This window comes from Aythya ferina, assembly GCF_964211825.1.
Source record: "Aythya ferina genome assembly, chromosome: 4".
NCBI lineage: Eukaryota > Metazoa > Chordata > Aves > Anseriformes > Anatidae > Aythya > Aythya ferina.
The window spans coordinates 976497-995375 of record NC_140300.1 but is presented as its reverse complement, the minus strand read 5'-3'; the positions used below and the strand labels follow the sequence as shown (position 1 = coordinate 995375).

The 18879-nt window shown below is 50.7% G+C and overlaps 1 protein-coding gene across 11 annotated transcripts in view; it reads right to left on the bottom strand.

Annotated features, from left to right (window-relative positions):
- Positions 1 to 1712: 1712 nt before the first annotated feature.
- DYSF (dysferlin) overlaps positions 1713 to 18879 on the bottom strand; it is an 83100-nt gene continuing 65933 nt past the window's right edge. For all 11 annotated transcript variants that reach the window (XM_084517597.1, XM_084517595.1, XM_084517604.1 and 8 more), the window contains 5 exons: positions 12982 to 13081; positions 11451 to 11629; positions 10645 to 10754; positions 10158 to 10305; positions 1713 to 4752 (listed from right to left, as the gene is read on the bottom strand). In XM_084517597.1, the coding sequence (XP_084373723.1) occupies positions 4714 to 4752; positions 10158 to 10305; positions 10645 to 10754; positions 11451 to 11629; positions 12982 to 13081 (576 nt within the window). In that variant the 3' untranslated portion in view covers positions 1713 to 4713. The remainder of the gene's footprint in view (positions 4753 to 10157; positions 10306 to 10644; positions 10755 to 11450; positions 11630 to 12981; positions 13082 to 18879) is intronic.

Sequence of the window (18879 nt, the reverse complement as noted above, 5' to 3'; positions counted from 1 at the left end):
GCTAATGCGCAGCGGAGACGAGGACACGGCAGTTTCACGCCCCATTGCTCGAGCGTCTCCATCCCCGCTCGGTGCGCAGCGGAGCCCAGCAGTCGGTGCACACATCTCCACGGGTCACCTCCGAAGCACATGAAATTTGGCTCATCTGGGACAAAGCCAGATCACAGCAACAGGGACGGGGCTGGCGGCTGCCCCAGCTGCAGTGGCACGGTGCTGCAGGATCACCGAGGAGCTCAGGATGTCTGTCCGGGAGCTCTGAAGGCAACAGAGCAGCTTTTGGACTCATCATAACCCTCTCTGTGCTTTCATGTACCAGGGAGGATATTCCAGGACCAGCAAACACCCTTTGGAATCTGGGAGTGGTTTTAGGGGCTATACCTTCAGCTAAAACCAAAAGAGTTTTGTCACTCAAGGCTATTTCCACCCTCCTCTCTGAAGCTTATTGCTTTGGGGGCCAGGAGGCCACAACAATCTTCTCTACAGATGCCCTTTGTGCCTGCACCACTGCCCACTCAAGCAGCTTCGTCACAAGCTCCTGTTTTGGGTGAAAACCTCTCTCTTCTGAGCAAATCAGACCAGGAGATTAATAGGGAATCGTCATTATTGAGGAGAAAAAACAATTCAGCAATTTCGCTACGCTTTTTCTGGATCAATGGGGCTCAGCCTCGTGCGGGGTGGCAGCTCCCCCGCTCCTCGTCTCGTGGCCAGGAGCTGTCACAGCCGCCCCAGAGGAGCTCTCACATTTCCCATCTCCAGCCTTCAATTACACACAGCATCAAGCTGAAGGCCGAGGAAATAATAGAAAATCAAGCGGCACAAACGTGTTTAAGCCGTGGAACATTTTGCAGTTCACTTTTGCACTCACCCACAGACGGTCAGGCACAGGCAGGGACGTGAGATCCATCCCCCCGTCTCCTGCCCTAGTGAGGACCCCCCCTCTCGTGCCTTCAGCATGGGGACACGTCCCCTTTCCCCCCCAGGACCTCCTGGACTTTCTCCTCCAGGACTTGAGGGCTGTCAGAGGCTGTGGTGGGGCTGGGGAGATGTGGCTGGGATGATGCTGGCTCAGAGTGTCAGCTCAAAGCCCTGCATCTTCCTCAGATGAAGCCTGGGACATTCAGGTCTCCCATCCCCTGCCTCCCTCCATCCCAGGCACCATCCCAAAATGTGGTGTAGTGGAGGGGGTGTCTTGTGCCAAAGCAGGGAGCACCCACCAGCACCCTGCCAGGGAAAGGAAAGGCATTTGGGGATTCCCAAATGGCCCCAATCTCATCAGCAATCTCCCCAGCACATCTGGAGCATCTCCCTGACACAGCCAGCTCCAAAAAACATCCCAGAATTAATCCTTGGGCGTCTCTGACCCCTCCACCCTCTCCCCTCCTAAACCTGCCCAAGGCAGTGAATTCTCTCTGCCCTCCCCATTGCTGCAGGAGTGTGAAATCTGTGAGTCTCTTGCCCTCTCCCCTTCCCCAGCCCTTCACTTTCTCCCCAGTCACCCCTGTTTTTTAGCAGGCTTATTTTGGGTGCCTGGGTTTATAAAAAAAAAGGGAGCTTCTGTTCCTGTGCAACATTAGCAAAGAGGTGAGAAAAGAGGAGCACAGTGACCATCACGCCCCGTCCTGGTCCTCCCAGCTGCGTTTTTGCATCCCCACAACAGGGAGGGAAGGCGCCCTAATTCCATCAACTCAAAAAAAAAAACACACAAGGAGGTAGAAGGTTTCAGAGCATTTCATTTGTAACCACAGTGAAATTCGCGTTATTGTATATAAGGCATAGACAGGTGATACAGACATCATCCGGCTATCATCCAAACCCCAAATTGTCCAAATCCCAAATAACAGGGAGGCACAGGACGGACTTCACACAGCTCCTACCCCCGGCTGGCTCTGGTGGAGAGACTTAACCCAGCTACAGAGGGCTCACTGCCAGGCGAACAGATGGCTGTGGCTGTTCAAGCAGCAAAAAAAATGAGATTGAGCTGATGTTGTCAGATGCTCAGACCTGCTTTTGCCCACCACAGGCCCACGGAGTCTTCCTGGCATGAAAATCAGCTCTGCAGCCTGGTTTGGGAACACGGAGGATGGCATGTGGGGATGTAACCCTTTCCTTTTCCACTGGATCCTGGTCTCACACCACTGACAACCCGTTCTGGTTTGCCAGGGAAGAGCTGCTGGTAGGGTCTGGGAAATAAAATAAGGTTTCACACTGGGAGAGGCTCTGGGAGGTGGCACGTGGGTGTGTTTGGGTAGGGTTGCTTGTCTGTGCCGGGATAGGCAGCGGTGGTTGTGGCAGGCTGGATGGCAAGCATCCAGGTATGAGCACTGCTTTGAACTCAAGCTTGGGTTGCTCGTCTCTTTGGGGGTCCTGGCACCAAGACTGTGTTTCTGAAACAGGTGGGGGTCATGCAGCAATAATGCCACAATGGGAAACTTTACAGACTCTGCAAATTGAAACAAATAAATGAAATACCAGGCCTGATTTCCCACTGCAGATGGGAGAGCGAGGCATGCAGGTAGGCAGCAAGATACCCAGACCCCTGGGCAGAGCTGGGTGATGGTGGAAGAGGTGCAAGGACCAACCACACCAGCATTTTCAGCATTTTCACAGAATTATAACTCGTTCAGAAAGGCACAAACCCCAGCACCATTTGCCCTCAGCTCACCGGATCCTCAGCAGGGAAGCATCACAGAAAAAAAATGACTGAGACCTGGTAGCCTGGCAGCAGCTAATAAATGGGGTGTGGGTGCAAGTGAGGGTTGGGAAAAAAACTGAACAAATGCCAACATGAAGCACTTAACTGTGCCAGTAAAATGAAACACCCACCCTGGGGTGGGAAAGCCCAGAGTCGACTCCACCAGCTGAGCACCAGCTGCTTTTGGAAGGGGGATGCTGGATCAGCCAAACCTCTGCAGTGAGGACAGGTTTTATAGCTGCATGCTCTCCATGTCAAAGACGCTGTCTTCACACGTGGCAGAGAGCTGCCCCGGACAATCTGGGTGCTGTTACAGTACTGAATAACAAGGGATTTAATGCTCAACGCATCGCATCCCCATCCAGCAAAGCAATTAGGCATGTGCTTGTTCCCTGCCTCCTGCTAAGAACAGGCTTAAGTGCCTTGCTGGAGCGGGGCAGGAGCTTACACCAGCACAGTTTGTCCTGAGGAACTCTGATCCCCCAGGATCACTTTTCACTGCTACTTGTTCTCACATGTCATGCTGAGCTTTTGGGGTCAAAAGGACCCGAGGCAGCCGTGCCTCGTCCTGCTGAAGGCAGAACCAGGTCCTGCGGGGGGACCGAGCAGGGGCAGAGCAGCAGCACGGCTGTCTCACACGGGGATGTTTGCTTTCACACTTGGTGGCCCCCTGCTGGGAGATGGCTCCTTGTAGGGTGAGAGGACGCAGGATGAAAATTCAAGAGTAATGCTGCTTTGATGAGCATCTTAGCATGACATGAGCCAGAGCTATTAATAACTAGAAGTCCCTCTCAGTCCACATCGCTCCATGGGATTGCAGCAGCAGAGACGGATGGACAGGAGGGAACAGGGAACAGCAGAAATGTCCCAGTGCTGCCATCCCAGCCCTGCCATAGCTGCTCTGTGGCAGGGCAAGACCTGCAGGATATTCAGTATAATATTTTGTTCACAAAGCAGAAAGCAGACGAGCCTGCTTCCAAAGCCACAGGTTATCTGCCCCATTAGCGCCCAGCAGCAGCGAGATTCACAGCTTGCCCTGCAGTCTGCTTTTTGTACTGCTTTGCTTAAGCATGTTTGGGAGCACAGGAGAAAAAAGACCGATATGTCACTGAGCTGTGGCTGCAGGGCTTGCATTTGGCAGGGAAAAGCAGGGAAAAACCCCTATGACCCGCTTTGCTCTGGGGCTGCTCTCGGGACAGGGCTCAGCCTGGCCCCGCGCTCTCTGCCACCGCAGCACTGGCTTGGAAAGGAGGCACTTGGAGGGGAAAGAGCCACCGAGGGGGAAAAAGAAGCTCCAAAACACACAGGCCAGACTGTGCGGTCCTTCACGAGAGCAAAATTCAACAGTTGCTCTGATTTAGCAATTGCCACCAACCCCGGTTTTGGATCTCAGAGCCTTTCCCCTGGGTCCTCTGTCTCATGGCTTTTGCTCTTTGGGAAGGCAACGTAAGAGCCCAGGGTTTCAGGCTGTGCAGCACATTCCATCTTTGGTAAACTTTATATATTATAAACCAGATAATACACATTACACGGCAAAGGAAAACTAAGGCTTGTTCGGAGTGCAAAGAAAAGTGTGCTCAGAACCTGAGAGATTTTAGCAGGCACACGCTGCTCGCGCCAGCAGCCCAAAGCTCCCTCTCTAAGGTCTGCTGCATCTTTGTGTGCTCACGGGCTATACATGAAAAGGTCCTTTTCTCACCCACCCTCTTCAGCTTTGCATTGGTGTTCAAGCTTTCAAGATCAGAACAGCTTAACTTAAAAAAAAAGGAAAAAAAAAAAAAGGAAGAAAAATAAGAAATATCTCTGAGCAGGTCTTATTTACGCACTGCTTCCGAGGTGAGTGCTGCAGGTGGATTTCTGCACTGGGGAAAGTCGTGTCTTCATTTTGGCAGCAGCCTGGGCTGGAGAGAGGCTGCCCCATCTCCAGCTCCATCTGCTGATGAGATCCAGCGCAGAGCCACAGCTTCCTTCCAAAATCCCCAGGCAGGCACCGGACCTTTCATGCGTTTGCCAGCACAGCTTCACTGGAAAGGCTTCACCAGTTTCATAGCAGCGTAGTTCTAGAGGAACGGAAAAACAAAGCAGAGAAAGGCTGATTTGAAGCAGGTAGAGCAGGGCAGCAAGTGGACGTCAAAGCATGTTTTGGATCGTGGTACAGAACTGCAGGGAGGGCTGTGCTCAGGACAAGCGAGAGGGATGAGCACCAGGAGTCACTCCTGGACTTTGATTGCCCCTTCCAGCAGTTTTTAAGATCACTCAATCATAGAATCACAGAATGGTTTGGGTTAGAAGGGACTTTTAAACAAAATCAGGTCCAAACCCTGGCACCTTCCGCCAGCCCAGGCTGCCCCCAGCCCCATCCAGCCCAGCCTTGGGCACTTCCAGGGATGGGGCTCCTCTGGGCAGCCTGGGCCAGGGCCTCACCACGCTCAACATAAATAATTTCTTCCTTGTACCCAATCTAAATCTTCCCTCTGGCAGTTTAGAACTGAGAGATTGACTTCCCCATCTCCATTCCTTGCAGCAACATGCCACCTCCCTGCCAGCACCCTCCTGGTGCCCGGCTGCAACCTCCCCCCTTGCTCTGATCCCTGATGCTGTACTCACTACTCAAGCCCTGCCTTCATATCCTGAGGGCTCACTGTCCCCCAAAAGAGGTGACCTTGTCTGCTCTGCCCTTTGGGGTGGACCCTTTGGAAGCGGGCCCTGGCCCTGGTCCCCAGGCATCTGTGCCAGGACATCTGCAGAGTGGTCCCCCAGCCCTGCACCATCCTGGGTCTGTTTCTCAGCACAAGCCTAGCCTGCGGGTCCATGGACTGCCTCCAAGGAGTCTGCCAAAGGCAATTGTTGAAGGCAAACCTACTGCTGGATTTTTTTTTCTCTGCCCTGTCTGTGTCCCTCAACGTCTCAGCCATCTGTTTCAGCACCAGCGTTTGGTGCAGTTTGGCTCCTGAGCGCACACACCCCAGGCAAGACCTTCCCGTGACCATTCCTGGGATCTCTGCTGCCCCTGTTACAGTGCAGTGAAGCATGGGGCTGCCATGGAAAATGAGGTGTTCCGGCATTTTAGCCTATTACACATGTAATTCCTTCCTTGAAAGATGACAACGCTGTAAAAAAAAAAACAAAACAAAACAAAAAAAAAAAGACTAAGCTGTGTAAATGCCTCTTATCAAGACCGCAGCGAAAAGTACAGACAAAGACACATGCTTGGGCTGTTTGGAAAGAGCTATATTTAAAGTAGCTCTGGTTCAAACACCCGCGACCACATACTAGCCAGCTTGGAAGGAGCCTCCCAAGCATATTGAAGTTAATTGGTACAGGATGTTCTATCACTCCGGTGCTTTAACAAAAAAAAAAAAAAGTATCTGGAAACAAAGCATAACGCTGGTTTACCAGCAAGCTCTTTGGAGGAGGGGAGAGAATAAAAACAACACGAGTAAAGCCTGACCAAAAGCATCTTGATAAATTACAACGTGTAGCAAATTATGGGGCAGTTTGCCAATTGAGGATTTCTAATAATGCCATAAATCAGGCAAGGAAACTTAGGGCAGTTTACCAGAAGTCATTAGAAAAGCCTCCAGTGGAATATAACCTTCGAATTAATTATCCATCCATTTGTCTTTCGGAGTCTCTCCTCCAAAATGCTTCTATTTTTTATGATTTGACTGGTTGCATTCTGGAGGGTAGCAAGTTTTCTGTCCAGCTATGAATTTGTATTAACGAAGTGTTGAAAGCCAAGCAGGATTATCAATCAGCGAAGAAAGCAAGCTGTAATTAGAATTAATGGCAATGGAAGCAACACTGGGCTTGCAGAACACAAACAGAGCTTTAAAAGGTAGTAAACATTTTCATGGTGCTGCAAAACAGAGCTGACTCCAGCTGGAAGCTGTGCTACATTTTTCTATGGTGGTAGCCACTAAAATCTTTACAATAATCCCTGCTCCGGGGAGATAACTTCACCGCAATATTCCCTGTGCGTTGGGGCTGCAGAAGCCAAGGCTGGACTTTTATAACCTTTTCCTCTGACTTTGTGTCCAGCTCCATCCCGAGACTTTCCCTAAGTGTTCCCCCAGAGAGGCAGAGCTCATGTTGGTGGTGGTACCAGTGGAGGAAAAGCCCACCACAGTCAGCAATCCTCTCCAAAAGGCCCCCATCATGCCATGGATGTCCTGCTGGACAGGGGCATGGGGTGGAATTAGGGCATTATCTGGTAGAAAGACATTCAACCTCCATACGTGGATGCCTGGAGCAATGAGGAATTTATCACAACCTTTGGCAAACCGTTCCAATGGTGAATTAACCTTGGTCTCAAAAATTAGCGTCCTATTTCCACTGGAATAGGTCCTCTAACTCCGACATCCAGCTACTGGGTCGCATTATATGTCTGCTGTTGAAAAAGTCTCCTGATGTCAGGTTGGATCGAAGGCCTGCCTAAGGAAATCACGTAGGAAGCATCCAGGGAATGCCATTCCCAGTGCCCCAGCTCGCACAGACCACAATGACAAACGCTCTGCAAAGAGAGCTGAGGCAAGCCGGCGAGAAACCTGACACTAAGACAGGGTGGAAAAGCCCCAGTTAAAAACGAAGAACCTCAGAATATCGGATTTTCAACATTTTTCCCCGTTTTTGTAAAAACAAGACAGTCTTTTTTTATGGAAATTTGCAGTACCACGCAGTTTTCCACCCAAACCCAAAAGGCCTTCCAGTTGGAAGTGGCCTCTCACCCACTCAAAGGAGCTGCTCTGTAAACAGCTGCACTAACAACGACCAATTTCTTAGGAACCTGTGCCTAAATTTCCCATCCCACAGTACTCCCAGCTCCCCACGGGTCCTGGTGAACCTCCTCATCACCCCACAGCTCCCCCAGACCCTCCTCACCTCTGCACGGGGTATTCTTCACTCACTTCAACTCGGGACCTTCTCTGATTCTCTGATTCAAAGCACAAACCATCTTCAAAGGTTTCCAACTCCCTGAATTAGCTCTAAATTTTGCAGAACATTTTATTTCTCTGCCCAATGAGCAAAATACTTCCTGGGGGTGTAACACACCGCTCAATGATTATTCTGAACAAGACTGAGATATCATTTTTTTCATATTCACTGAAAAACCTGCGCTTTTGGGACCCACGTATTTGGGAACTACTGTCGGGGACCACGGACAGCCCGTCGCTGCTTCAGGTGGGAGCACGAGGCTCTCAAACAGGCTGTTCACTCTGACTTCCCAGCTACTTCGACCACACAGCCGGGACTGTGGTTTGAGGCTTTCATCACTGTATGAGGGATAGGATGAAATAAAAATAAAAAATCTTATTTTCATACCAGAGGCCAATGAAAATGCCCCGGGTTCATTTTCAGGTGAGATTCCCATCTCTCTGGGATGGCAGAGGAATCCCAGGACACACGGTGGGCGTGTATTTCCCAGACCCCTGCCCAGCTGAGGACCATCTCCTGAGAAGCAACCACTGGAAGGACCCTGGAGGTCCTGGAGAAGCTCCCAACAAGCAGAAAGCTGCAGATGAGATGTTCACACCAAGTCACAGCAAAAAGGATAGGAGAAACAGAAGAAGAATACCTGCACCTCTGCGTGCCCCCTGTAGCAGGCTTTTGGGGTTTTTGCCCCCAGCCTGCTTAGACTGAGGGTCCGTGGACCCTAATGGGATTCCCCTGAGGTCTTTCTGCCACCACCCTTGCCCAGCTGGAGAGGGACAGGGTGCACACAAAGCCCCCCACCTGCAGCATGGGACCCCGGAGCTGCCTGCAGGGTGCCAGGACCACGTAGACAGCACCCAGCAGAGCACAGCTCTGATTTTAAACAGGGCCTGACGGTGCCACCAGCACGCAAATCAGACAAGAAGTGAGGAGGGGTTGCTTTTTGGTGCATTTGGTTGCTTTTTGGTTGCTTTTTGGTGCATTTTAATCAGGGATGTAATGGTGAGCTCTGCCAAAGGTCAGCACGCCAGGGGCACCCTTCACAGCAAACCACCACCAGCGCTACTGCCAAATGCACTGCTGGATGAAATGGGAAAGCAACTAAATCTCCGGGTAGATACAGAACCAGTGACCTCAAAAATCTAGGGGAAGCTGGCCAAACACATAAAAAACTGAAAAATTCCATGAAACACGGCCTTACTTATTCGAAATATGACTAAAAATTGACCCAACCAAAATGAAATTAAATACAACAACATTTAGCCAGGAAACGGGGAAAAATCCCAAGTAATAATGAGCGTAAATCAATATTTATAGTTTGTGAATTTTTTGCTTCTCTCAACATTGTTTTTATATGACACCACTGGAACGGCTGCAAAGCCACTTGCAGCTTCAGGGGAGCACTGAAGTTTTCTGAGTTCTTCTTGGTCACAAAGGCTCGGTTGCTGCTGCATGGCAGGCAAAGGGCTGGGAGTGCAAGGAAGGGCACTCGTACGATTATTTCCTCCTTCACACTACTTAGCACCTCGGGAATCGTTTCTCCAGCAGAAGTACCCCAGGATGCAGGGATACGGGGAGAGCCGTGATCTAATCCCATCCCGTTTTTGAGATGGGAACAGCCAAGCATGCACAACGTCAGCTCATCTGAAAGTGATTACAATGGCGAGGAGAAATTCCACACCTCGCTCGTCGGCTGCGCGTTGCGAGCGCACAAAGCCATCTGCAGAAAGCAGCCACGTTCTCTCGCACGGAGTTATAAATTACCCCAATGAGTTATTTTCTTTAAAAAACAAAAAAAAAAATCATATACATGGAGCAGAATTTGTTAAGTGCTGGAAAGAGCGAGGCGGGTCATTTTTCTTATCAGTCTGGGAGGAGGGGAAAAAGCATCCAAGAGCCGGCATGAATTATGCCAGTGCTGTAGAAACAGAGGAGGATACAGAAACCCATCCCAAGCCAAATGGGAAGGCCAGGGCTCCGTTATTTATTTGTTTTGTTTTGCCAGTGGAACCGACAGCGAGGCAAGAAAAAGCCACTTGCTTGATTAACGAGGTGAAAACCCTCCTTCTCGTTTCAGATGTTACATTGGTATAACGTGCTGCAAGCCTTGATAATGAGCGACGGGGCTGCCTGGATGCCTATAAACTCCCCTGCATCTTTAAGCAATTACAGCCCGATCCATTTCTTGCCACTGCTCAGCCCTGTAAAATGGCTGTATTTCTAATTAGGCTGCTTTTTCGTCGGGGATTTTCCCACCAGCGCTCAACTCTTCCGACGTCGGCAGCTCAAACCTCTTTGGAAACACCCAGTTAACCTCTGGGTTTACTGGGACTGAAACACAAGGATGTGAGCACCCAGGGGCAGACAGCAGGAGCACTGACCCCTTTCTGGCACGTCACAGGGCTGTTCCCTGGGACTTTGCAGCCCCCCACACCAGGACCTCTGTCAGCACAGCGGCTGAGCAACCTTGGAGAGCTGGGGGAGCAGCCGAGACCTTGCTCAGCCCCCCTCTCCTCTCCCAGCCCCCTCGTACCGGGAAGGCGTAGATGAAGATCCCCAGGAAGAGCAGCAAAATGAAGAGCACGATGGCCAGGACGAGCACCCACTTGTACCGCCGCCACAGGATGTACTTCAGGGTCTTGTACGGGGAGGTGAACCACAGGAAGGAGGTCTCTGGGCGCCTGCAGCCAAATAAATTGAGGTCACTGCTGAGTGAGCTTCGTGGTACCTTCATCCTGCTGGATCCCAACCCCAGGAGTGCTCCTCGCTGTAAGTTAGCTGCTCCCCCTGGAAACCCACATCCCCCTGTGTGGACTACATTAAATGGCCTTTTTGGAGGTCCAGACTGGCCTCCCAGCCCTCCTGGACTGTCTCAGCTCATACGTCTGAGCATCAGCAGAGCCTACGTGGGAGCAAGCCCCATGCAGGTGACAGACCTCAGACTGGGAACCCAGCTTTTCAGCTTCCTCCTTGAGAACTCTGTGCCCCCGTGGTTATTTTTCCCCTGAAGATGCTCTTACTTGGGGTCCTCCAGCTTGGGGTTCATGTTTGGCTCATCCCGACCCACGCCAGCTGGCCGCTCTTCATGCTCTTGTTCGGCCACGATTTCCAAAGTCATTTCCAATTTGCCCTGCGGGGGTTAAACAAAACCAAGCATGTAAATAAGCAGAAAAGTGAGAAATGAAGGCATGTTGGGGAAAAGAAACGGGGGAAAGAAAAAGCACTTTGACCGTAGCACAGCCACTACCAGCAAGGACCTTGAGGAGCTCAGCAAGAGCAATTTCATACAGATCCCTCACCTGCCCAGTGTGATGATCTCAGCAGATATCCCACTGCATCTCAGGTACCATCGACAGCCAAGTTTAGGCAACTGACTCAGGGAGCTTTGGTGAACGACTTAATTTGCTGCCTGGCCTCCCTCACCTGCATCAAATGGCCCCCACTGACTCCAGCTGGAGCCCAGACACTTGGATTTAGGTGCATCTGTCTGACAGTCAAACCCCTTCCCTTGTACTTGTCGCAAGACAAAAGCATTAAGAATAGTCGTGGTGAGGTCAAATGAGGTGGCATGTTCCAAAAACAGCAGCAAAAAATCTAACAGAACAAACAATTTACTTTGAGGCGTGTGCATGTTGCTGAGCAAATCCTGGAAACAACCCAGTTTGGATCTGGTCTGGTTTGCGAAATTTGCAGGCCAGGACTGGGTTCCCTGCCCTGGCCATGACTTCCCCCACGTGCCTGCCCAGCCGTGCTCCTCCTCAACATTTTGAGCGAGTCCCCAAAGAGAAAGCACAAAGAGGACACCCAGGGGTGCAAAAGGCCTTACCGCCAGGATCTTCTTCTGATCCTGCTCAGCAACGCAGGGCCACCAGCCCTTGACAGTTTTCTGCTCAAAGAGGGACACGAAGCGACCTGAGGACAAGCTCTCATCTACAAGCTCCAGGGAGCATTTCTCTGCGGTCTTGGCAGGCTTGGGCATCCTGTTGAGATCCATCTGAATGGAGCCTGCAGGGAGGAAAGCACAACAGGTCCTTAACCCAAGGACTATTCCCCTGAAGAAATACCCGCTGCAGCACCCTCCGGCAGCTTGGGCAGACACCCACACAGCACGGGGGGGAGCAGGCTCAGTCTGGTTCGATTTTCCAAGCACAGCACTGGGTTTAGCTCGTGGCTCTGCCTACAGCTCGAGCACTCAGCATCACCGCTGTGGGAGCATCACCATTTGGAAAACCTGAGCCATGAAGTCCTTGTAGAAGAGGCTGTAAAACATCTGCTGACTGTACCCAGCTACAACATGGGATGGCTTGCACTGAGGTCAACAAGGCAGGCTAGGATTTTCAGAGAGGACTAGGAGATTTAGGTGAAATTCAAATTGTCCACATCCACAGGGCAGTCAAGTAGAGTACGGGTCAGGAGGCTCACAGATCTCTAGGCAGGTTATGTTATTGCCATGCCAAGGTTAGTAACTGCAGCAAACTACATAAGAATAATGTCCCACAAAAACAACAGCTTCCTTCTCATAGAGAGAACAATCCTACAATTAGCACTTTTTTCTAGCCTTTAGGAAATCTGAGCTCAGTTCTTCAAGCGTTAGCTGAGACTGCCAGCATTTAATTCCCAGGTTTTTTGGGGTGACACAAAGAAAGGTAGAACAATGTCCAACCAAAAAAAAATAATAATAATGCTGGAGCCTCCAGTTTCTGCACAGATAATCTACTGCATGGCTCCGCTCTCTTTCCTACTGGATATTTTTGTTTTATTTTCAGTTGGCCTAAACCTGGATTTCTGGGGATGATGAACAAAGCTGGCAGTGCCCCACAGATGAAGCTGTGTTCATGTCTAACCCAAGTCAGGCTAGCCAGGACGGTGATCCTGCCCGGGGGTTGCAGCTCAAGCACAAGGTTAGCCCTGACGAGCACACTTCAGCACAGATCAAATCATGGAAAAGTGGGGAAAGAGATTTTAAAAGAGAAGGAGGAGAGGTTTGGAAATTAGGACAACACTGCTGCTGTTTCTGGCGGGGGGCTCTCTTGTAGCGGGGTCAGCAGCCTCTCAGTGCCCCCACTGAGAAGGATAAAATCTCTTCTCATGGCCTCCCAGAAAACTGGGGCCCTTTTGGAGTTGGTGATGCTCTCGAGAGCTCAGGTCAGCCCAGGAAAAGGCTGCTGCTGGCAGAGACTGGGAATCTGCCTGAGAGGAACCAGTTATCACCAGTCCTGAGCCTAGGCTGTCATCAGATCCTGCTCAGTGGCTTAAATTGGTCTTGTGCACATTCTTTGTGTCCTAAAAAGATTCAGTAATTGTTTCCTTTGTGTCTGCCTCGGTGGGGATGGAGCCCAAAACCTCTCCTGACTTACCCAAGTAGTCATCAAAAGAGAACTTGTCATTGTCCCAGATCTGGAAGATAAGCTGCGGCGGAATCTTATTTTCTGTCTTGTCCAAGCTCCAGAAGTGCTCCTAAAATCAGACCAGAAGAGAAACCAGGGAAAAAATAAAAGGCTCATTAGCAGAGGTGGGCAGACCCAGGCTACTCTCATCTCACAGCCGTGGAAATCCCATAACATAACCGAGATTGAGGCTTCCACATCAGCTCACTGAGTGATGAGTTCCTTAGTTCTCAAATGACCTTATTCATCTTTTCTGCTCACCTCCGAGGTTTTTGTTCTCAGGACCAATATGACAACGTTAGAGTTGGAGGTTATATCCCCATAATTCTGCTGCTGTTTTCACCCTGGGCTGCTGTCAAGCTGCACAGTGTGCTTGCTGTATCTATCAGGACATCCAGGTTCAAGGAGAGATTCAGAGCACCAGTGATGCCAGGGGACCAGTCTGGCTCCCTGGACAATCAATTAAAAGGTGGCACTGCGGCACCTAATTTCACTCCTAATAATGTGAGGTCTGTGACTATATGCACTTCTCTCTTCTATCCCATGGGCATTTTTTGCCTATTCTCTGCCTCTAGAGCTGCTGTGCCAACCCCTGGAAAGGTTTTGCAGCAGTCCCAGATGCCTGTTTGCAAAGCACCTGGAATGAAAATCACACTGGAATCGTCCCTTGCAATTATCATAATTTTACCAAGCCCTTGCACGGTGCAAGGATCATCCACCAGTTCTGCAACCCAGCCCCAGCACTACGGGACAGGCCCTGCCTGGCATCCAAATGCCAGCTCAGAAATAGGCTGGGAGAGCAATTTCTGCTTTGTGGAGAGGAGCTGGTTCACAAAACCCATGAGAAATTTGCAAATTCAGTGGCCCACTTACTACAGCCAGATGCTCTGCCTTCTGCCTTTTGGGTATTCAGAGCATCACGCCCCAAAATGCTGGTGGAGGGGAACATTTAAACCAGGTTTCTCTAACAGGGAGGTTGGGGAATCTCAGGAATCCCATTGCTGTGCCTGCAGGCTTGCGGTCACACCATCGTAACATCTGGTGGATCCTTGTCCATCCCACGAAAATTGCTATCTGTGCAACCAGTAATATATCCCAACAGGGGTCTCATATCATTTTTGGGATGCCAGAAGATGCCTGAAGGTTAGGACTACGTGTAAGGACAGAGGGAGCGGGACAGAGACGCGCACAAAGCTGAGGTCCTGTTATTTCTGGTTCCAGCCAACGCATGCAAAGAGGAGCAGCACACGCTCAGAGGTGTGTCCTGTGGGCAAGGCCTCCTGCTGCACGCCTGCGACAGGGCAGTATCATAAAGAGAACAAATTTAATTAAAACCAGGAAACTTCAGCATTATTCACGACACATACGGAGCACCATAAATTCACTGCTGTGGCTACGAGACTGATTCATTATATCGTGCAATATATACACATATATATATATATATACGAAGGGACAAAAAAAAAAGAATGTGTCACACTCCGTAAGAACATAAATATTCAACTAGGGAGCCTGTGGGTGGAGGGAGGCACTTAAATCCCATTGAAACTGGTTTGACTTTAAGAGATCACCCTGAACGGTTATATTTCAATTTAGCTCCGTTCCCAGCCTTGCTTAGGAAAAACACGCCAGCATTTTTGCAACGGAGCATTTTATTTATGCATTTTAAATATTTTATAATCTAGAAAAATAAAATAAAAGTCAATGGAAACTTCCATTTCTCCCCCACCGCTCGCCGAGATGTATTAAAACGTGTGTTTACTCAAGCGAGGGGGAGGGCCGTGTATTCCCAGCTAATAACTCATTTTAAATTAAAACTGCTAAAAAGGGAAAGAGCTTATGGTGATTCTTCCTCTTCCCATATATTGGTCGGGTCCTGCTCTGCAGAAGGGCTGTTAGTCATCCAGAGAAGAAAGCCCTGAGGAACCAGGTAGCTGTGCCAGCAGAAGGCAGCCAGATGGCATCAATGGGGGCCAGGGCCTCTCCTGGGGGCGAGGACAGGAGGATTGGGGACAGAGAATATGGGACAGAGGATGGGGGACAAGGGACATCTCCCGTGGTAAGCCCCTGGAGGCACAGGCTCCCTCTGATCAGGGACAGAGCCTTTCAGGGGCGATCCAGGCACCCCATATATGCTCAGGCTGGGAAAGGACGAAGCATCCTACAAGTGCCTCGTCCCCTCTAGCGCTGCCGGCCCTAACTTGGAGGCTGATTCCACCACCACCACCTGCAGCAGCCAGCCGTGTCCGTGCTCCGAGGGCATCACCACGTTGATGCTGCCTGAGGCACCTCTAGGAGCACACCTTGGACCTTCCCTCTGCACCACCCCATCCACTCGGAGCCGAACATGAGCAAAATTCAGCACTGGAGCAGCCCCTCTGAGAGCCAGGGTGGCAGCTTTGCTCCCCAGGAAAGGTTCTCTCTAGGAGGACCCAGTCCCATGCCAGCCCTGATGGGGAAAGAGCAGGAACCCAGAAAAGGATTGGGGTGCTGTGAGACCCCATTTCTGCCCCGAGAGCAGCGCCCCGGCTTGCCGGGGACCCCCTGCCCCACCAAGGATGATTTGGGCAGGATCAGCCCCATCCCGGGTGGCAACGCAGAGCTGGTACAACGCTAGCAGCTCTCTACAGCGTTGGCCTTTCCTGTGGAAAAAGCCTGTAAATGTGGTTTTGGCTGGTGGCGAAGCTTCCCTCCTCCGAGCCCCGTGAAGCCGGGGACACGGCGGAGCGGAGCTGGGCGGGCGGGCTGGGGAAGGAGGAATTTGATGCTGAGCAAAGTTTATGGGTCCATTTCGAGGCGGTGTGAAACCTGCCTCCGTGATTAAAGCTAGCTCTGAAGGCTCGCTATAAAAACAACCCGTGGCCAGAAATTTATTTCCTAGCCTTTTTGCAAGGCATGGGGAGGGAAGGGGGCTTGAGTTATTGTTTGGGGGGTTTGTTTTGCATTGGGTGGGGGGTGGAGAGGGGAGGCCGGTGAATATTTTACGGTCTTGAATAATGCAGCAGGGGAGGCAGGGGAAAAAAAAAAAAAGCTCATATCACGAGGAAAGTGTTGACAAGGCTGCATTTCTTCTGGGCTGCTTGTTGCTACAGAATACAAAGTGAGGAGCAATCCAGCTTTTTTGGGGAGGGGGGAAGGCATGAATACCCAAGCAAACCTGGCCCATTTCGGTGCAGGAGAGCTCCAGGCCCTGGTCCCACAGCAATCAGAGCCCCCGGCCATGCAGGAGCCCCTTGGAGGCTGGCTGAGAGGATGCTCTCCTGCTGCAGGAGCTGGGCAGGGCCACCCTTCGAGGTGCTGAGAAGTCGATTCTCCGACCTTCACCCCTGTGGAAGGGCTGCTTCCCCAGCCTCCACGTGCTGTCCTTCTGGCAGAGCTGATCAGGCTTCTCCAGGACCATCCCGCTGCCACCCAGGGTGCCCCAAGCTTTCCACCCCAGTCCTGGCCAGGCTGGGAACCTTCAGCTGGACCTGCAGCCCTCCACACGGCCACGCTTTGCTCATCCCTTTCCACACATCCATCAGAAAGCAAAATTTAGAGTGGTAACTCCCAGCAGCATGTCACAGAGGGTGCCTGCGCATCCCAGGACACGACTGCTGCCCTTGGTGTATTATGAAGACTGTTGTGTCATTGTGTCTGCTGGTTTTGGCCCCATTAAAATACCTAATTTATGACTGACTTGTGTAATTAAATTTTCTTTAAAAAAAAAAAGAAAAAAGTACTTGGAGCACATTCAAAACGTTGCATTTTGGCTATACGTTGAGAGAAAACGAACATGCTGCGTTTTGCTTTGCTTTCTAATGTCCCTGAGAGAACAGGGAAGGGCACGACAAAGGATGGGAACCAAGAAAGGAAAAAGTCCAAATTCAAAAGCAACAACCTTCTTTTCACTTTCCAAGACCAAAGAGGAATGAAAATTTCAATCTAGCAAAATATTATCTATTATTCATAAAAATCAGTGCTCGATATGCTGAATTTCAAACCATAACCAGCCAGGGCACAGAGACTTCTTGGTACACCCTGGAGAGTGAGTGACAAACAGAACAGAACCAGGGGAAAACGCAGCAATTCAGCTGCAGGAACCTCACACTCCTGGCATTTTTTTTTTTTTTTATAGAAATTAAACAACGGAGAGCCATGCACTTGGAGCTGCTGCTGCCCAGCAGGAGCCTCCCCCGTGCAAAATCAATTGCAAGAGCAAAGTCACTGCATGACCCCGTGCTGGCACCTGACCCTGTGCTGTTGCTCACGCAGAGGAAAGCAGCGCCTGATCCGTCCCAGGTGAGGCTCTGACCCTGCACAAAACCAAGCCATCAGTGCCCAGAAGGTGTCAGGATGCTGTAGTGAGTCCGAAAAGTAAGCAGAAAGGATGGAGCCAGATGGAGCTGGGGAAGCAGCAGCTCCAGGGAATGAGGAATTTATTCTCAGCTCCATTCACGGCACTGTTTGGAGCAGGGAGTTACTGCCCTTTCTGCCCCGCTTTTCCCAGCAGGTTAAAAACCCCAAAACTACCTCTTTCCTGAGGAGCCTGTCGCTGGTATGATTTCTAGGAAGCCACCAGCTGATCAGTTTTTATAAAAGGCCTTCCAAACATCACGTTTGCTGTCATACTCAGATCCAAAGCCAGCAAACGTGGAGGCTACAGCATGCACCAGCTGCACCTTACTCACATGGGACCTCAGTTACTCAAAGATATGTGCAAGCAGCACCAATATCTCACAGCCACGGGGTTACTCCTGGGATTATCCTCTAGGACCAGCTATTTCCAGCCATGCTCCCACCACTGCCTGCTCTGGTATTCACACGTCCTGCATCAGTTCTTAAAAAGGATGGGGAGGGAAGCATCTTCCTGCCAGGTTACAGGGCCAACAGCACACCAACCTGCTGTTCCCTCCACTTGCCAGCTTCGCAGCTGTCTGAGAACACGAATCACATCTATTTGGTATTATCACTTCTGCCACTTCCATACCGTGATCTGTCCCTGGAGGTGTTCATTATTAACAAAGCATCTTCAAGCAAGCAAGGATTTCCATGCCTGAAGCACCTGCTGACTGTAGCACCTCCTCCTGCTTTAAGAAGCAGTTAAAACTGGAACAAGAGATTCCCCTGGACTTGACCTTCTGGAATATTGTTGATTTGTTTGTTTGTTTGTTTGTTTGTTTGTTTCCCAGTGTCCCAGGCAGCACAGCACACTCAACCACCTAAATTTCCCTCCTGACATCTGCTGACTCAGCTTCCCTGAGAGCCTTCTTCCTCCCCTGCCACTTCTGTGCCCGACCCCTGACGTCTCCCAGTGAGCTTTGACCTCCACCAGTTCGTACTGGTCTCCCAGTTCTGTGGCTGAAGGTGGCGTGAAGCCCAGCAGGCATCTCTGCAAGGCAGGCTGCAGCGCTCACCAACTTGGAATCCAAATTAGGTTTTATATGACCATGCCAGCTGAAACCTCCAAATTAAAGCCACTTTGCTTTTGCACCCAAGTAGGTTGCAATTAACCTCAAACCTCGGATGGGCCCCTTCAGCAAAGAGCACACAGGGGAAGAAATCAGATGAAGGCAAGAGCTCCGTGAAGCAGAGCCTCACCACAATTGTCCCAGCCTGAACAAACCAGCCTGATGCTTGCAGCTTCTTCCACAGCAGTGGGATGTTTCCCCTTCCAATGGCTCTACACCCTCACAAAACAGCACATTTTCTGCTCTGGCATTAGCTCTTCATTCTGTTGTTGACAGCAAACCCCCAAGACTAGTAGCAGAACAAGAACGAAGACAACAGCTCTGTGCTTTGGTCTGGCTCCTGCCAGTGACATGGCACGGCACGGGGCTGAAATTGCTGACAATGTTCCCGTATTCGTTCTGCTCATCAAATGGAATT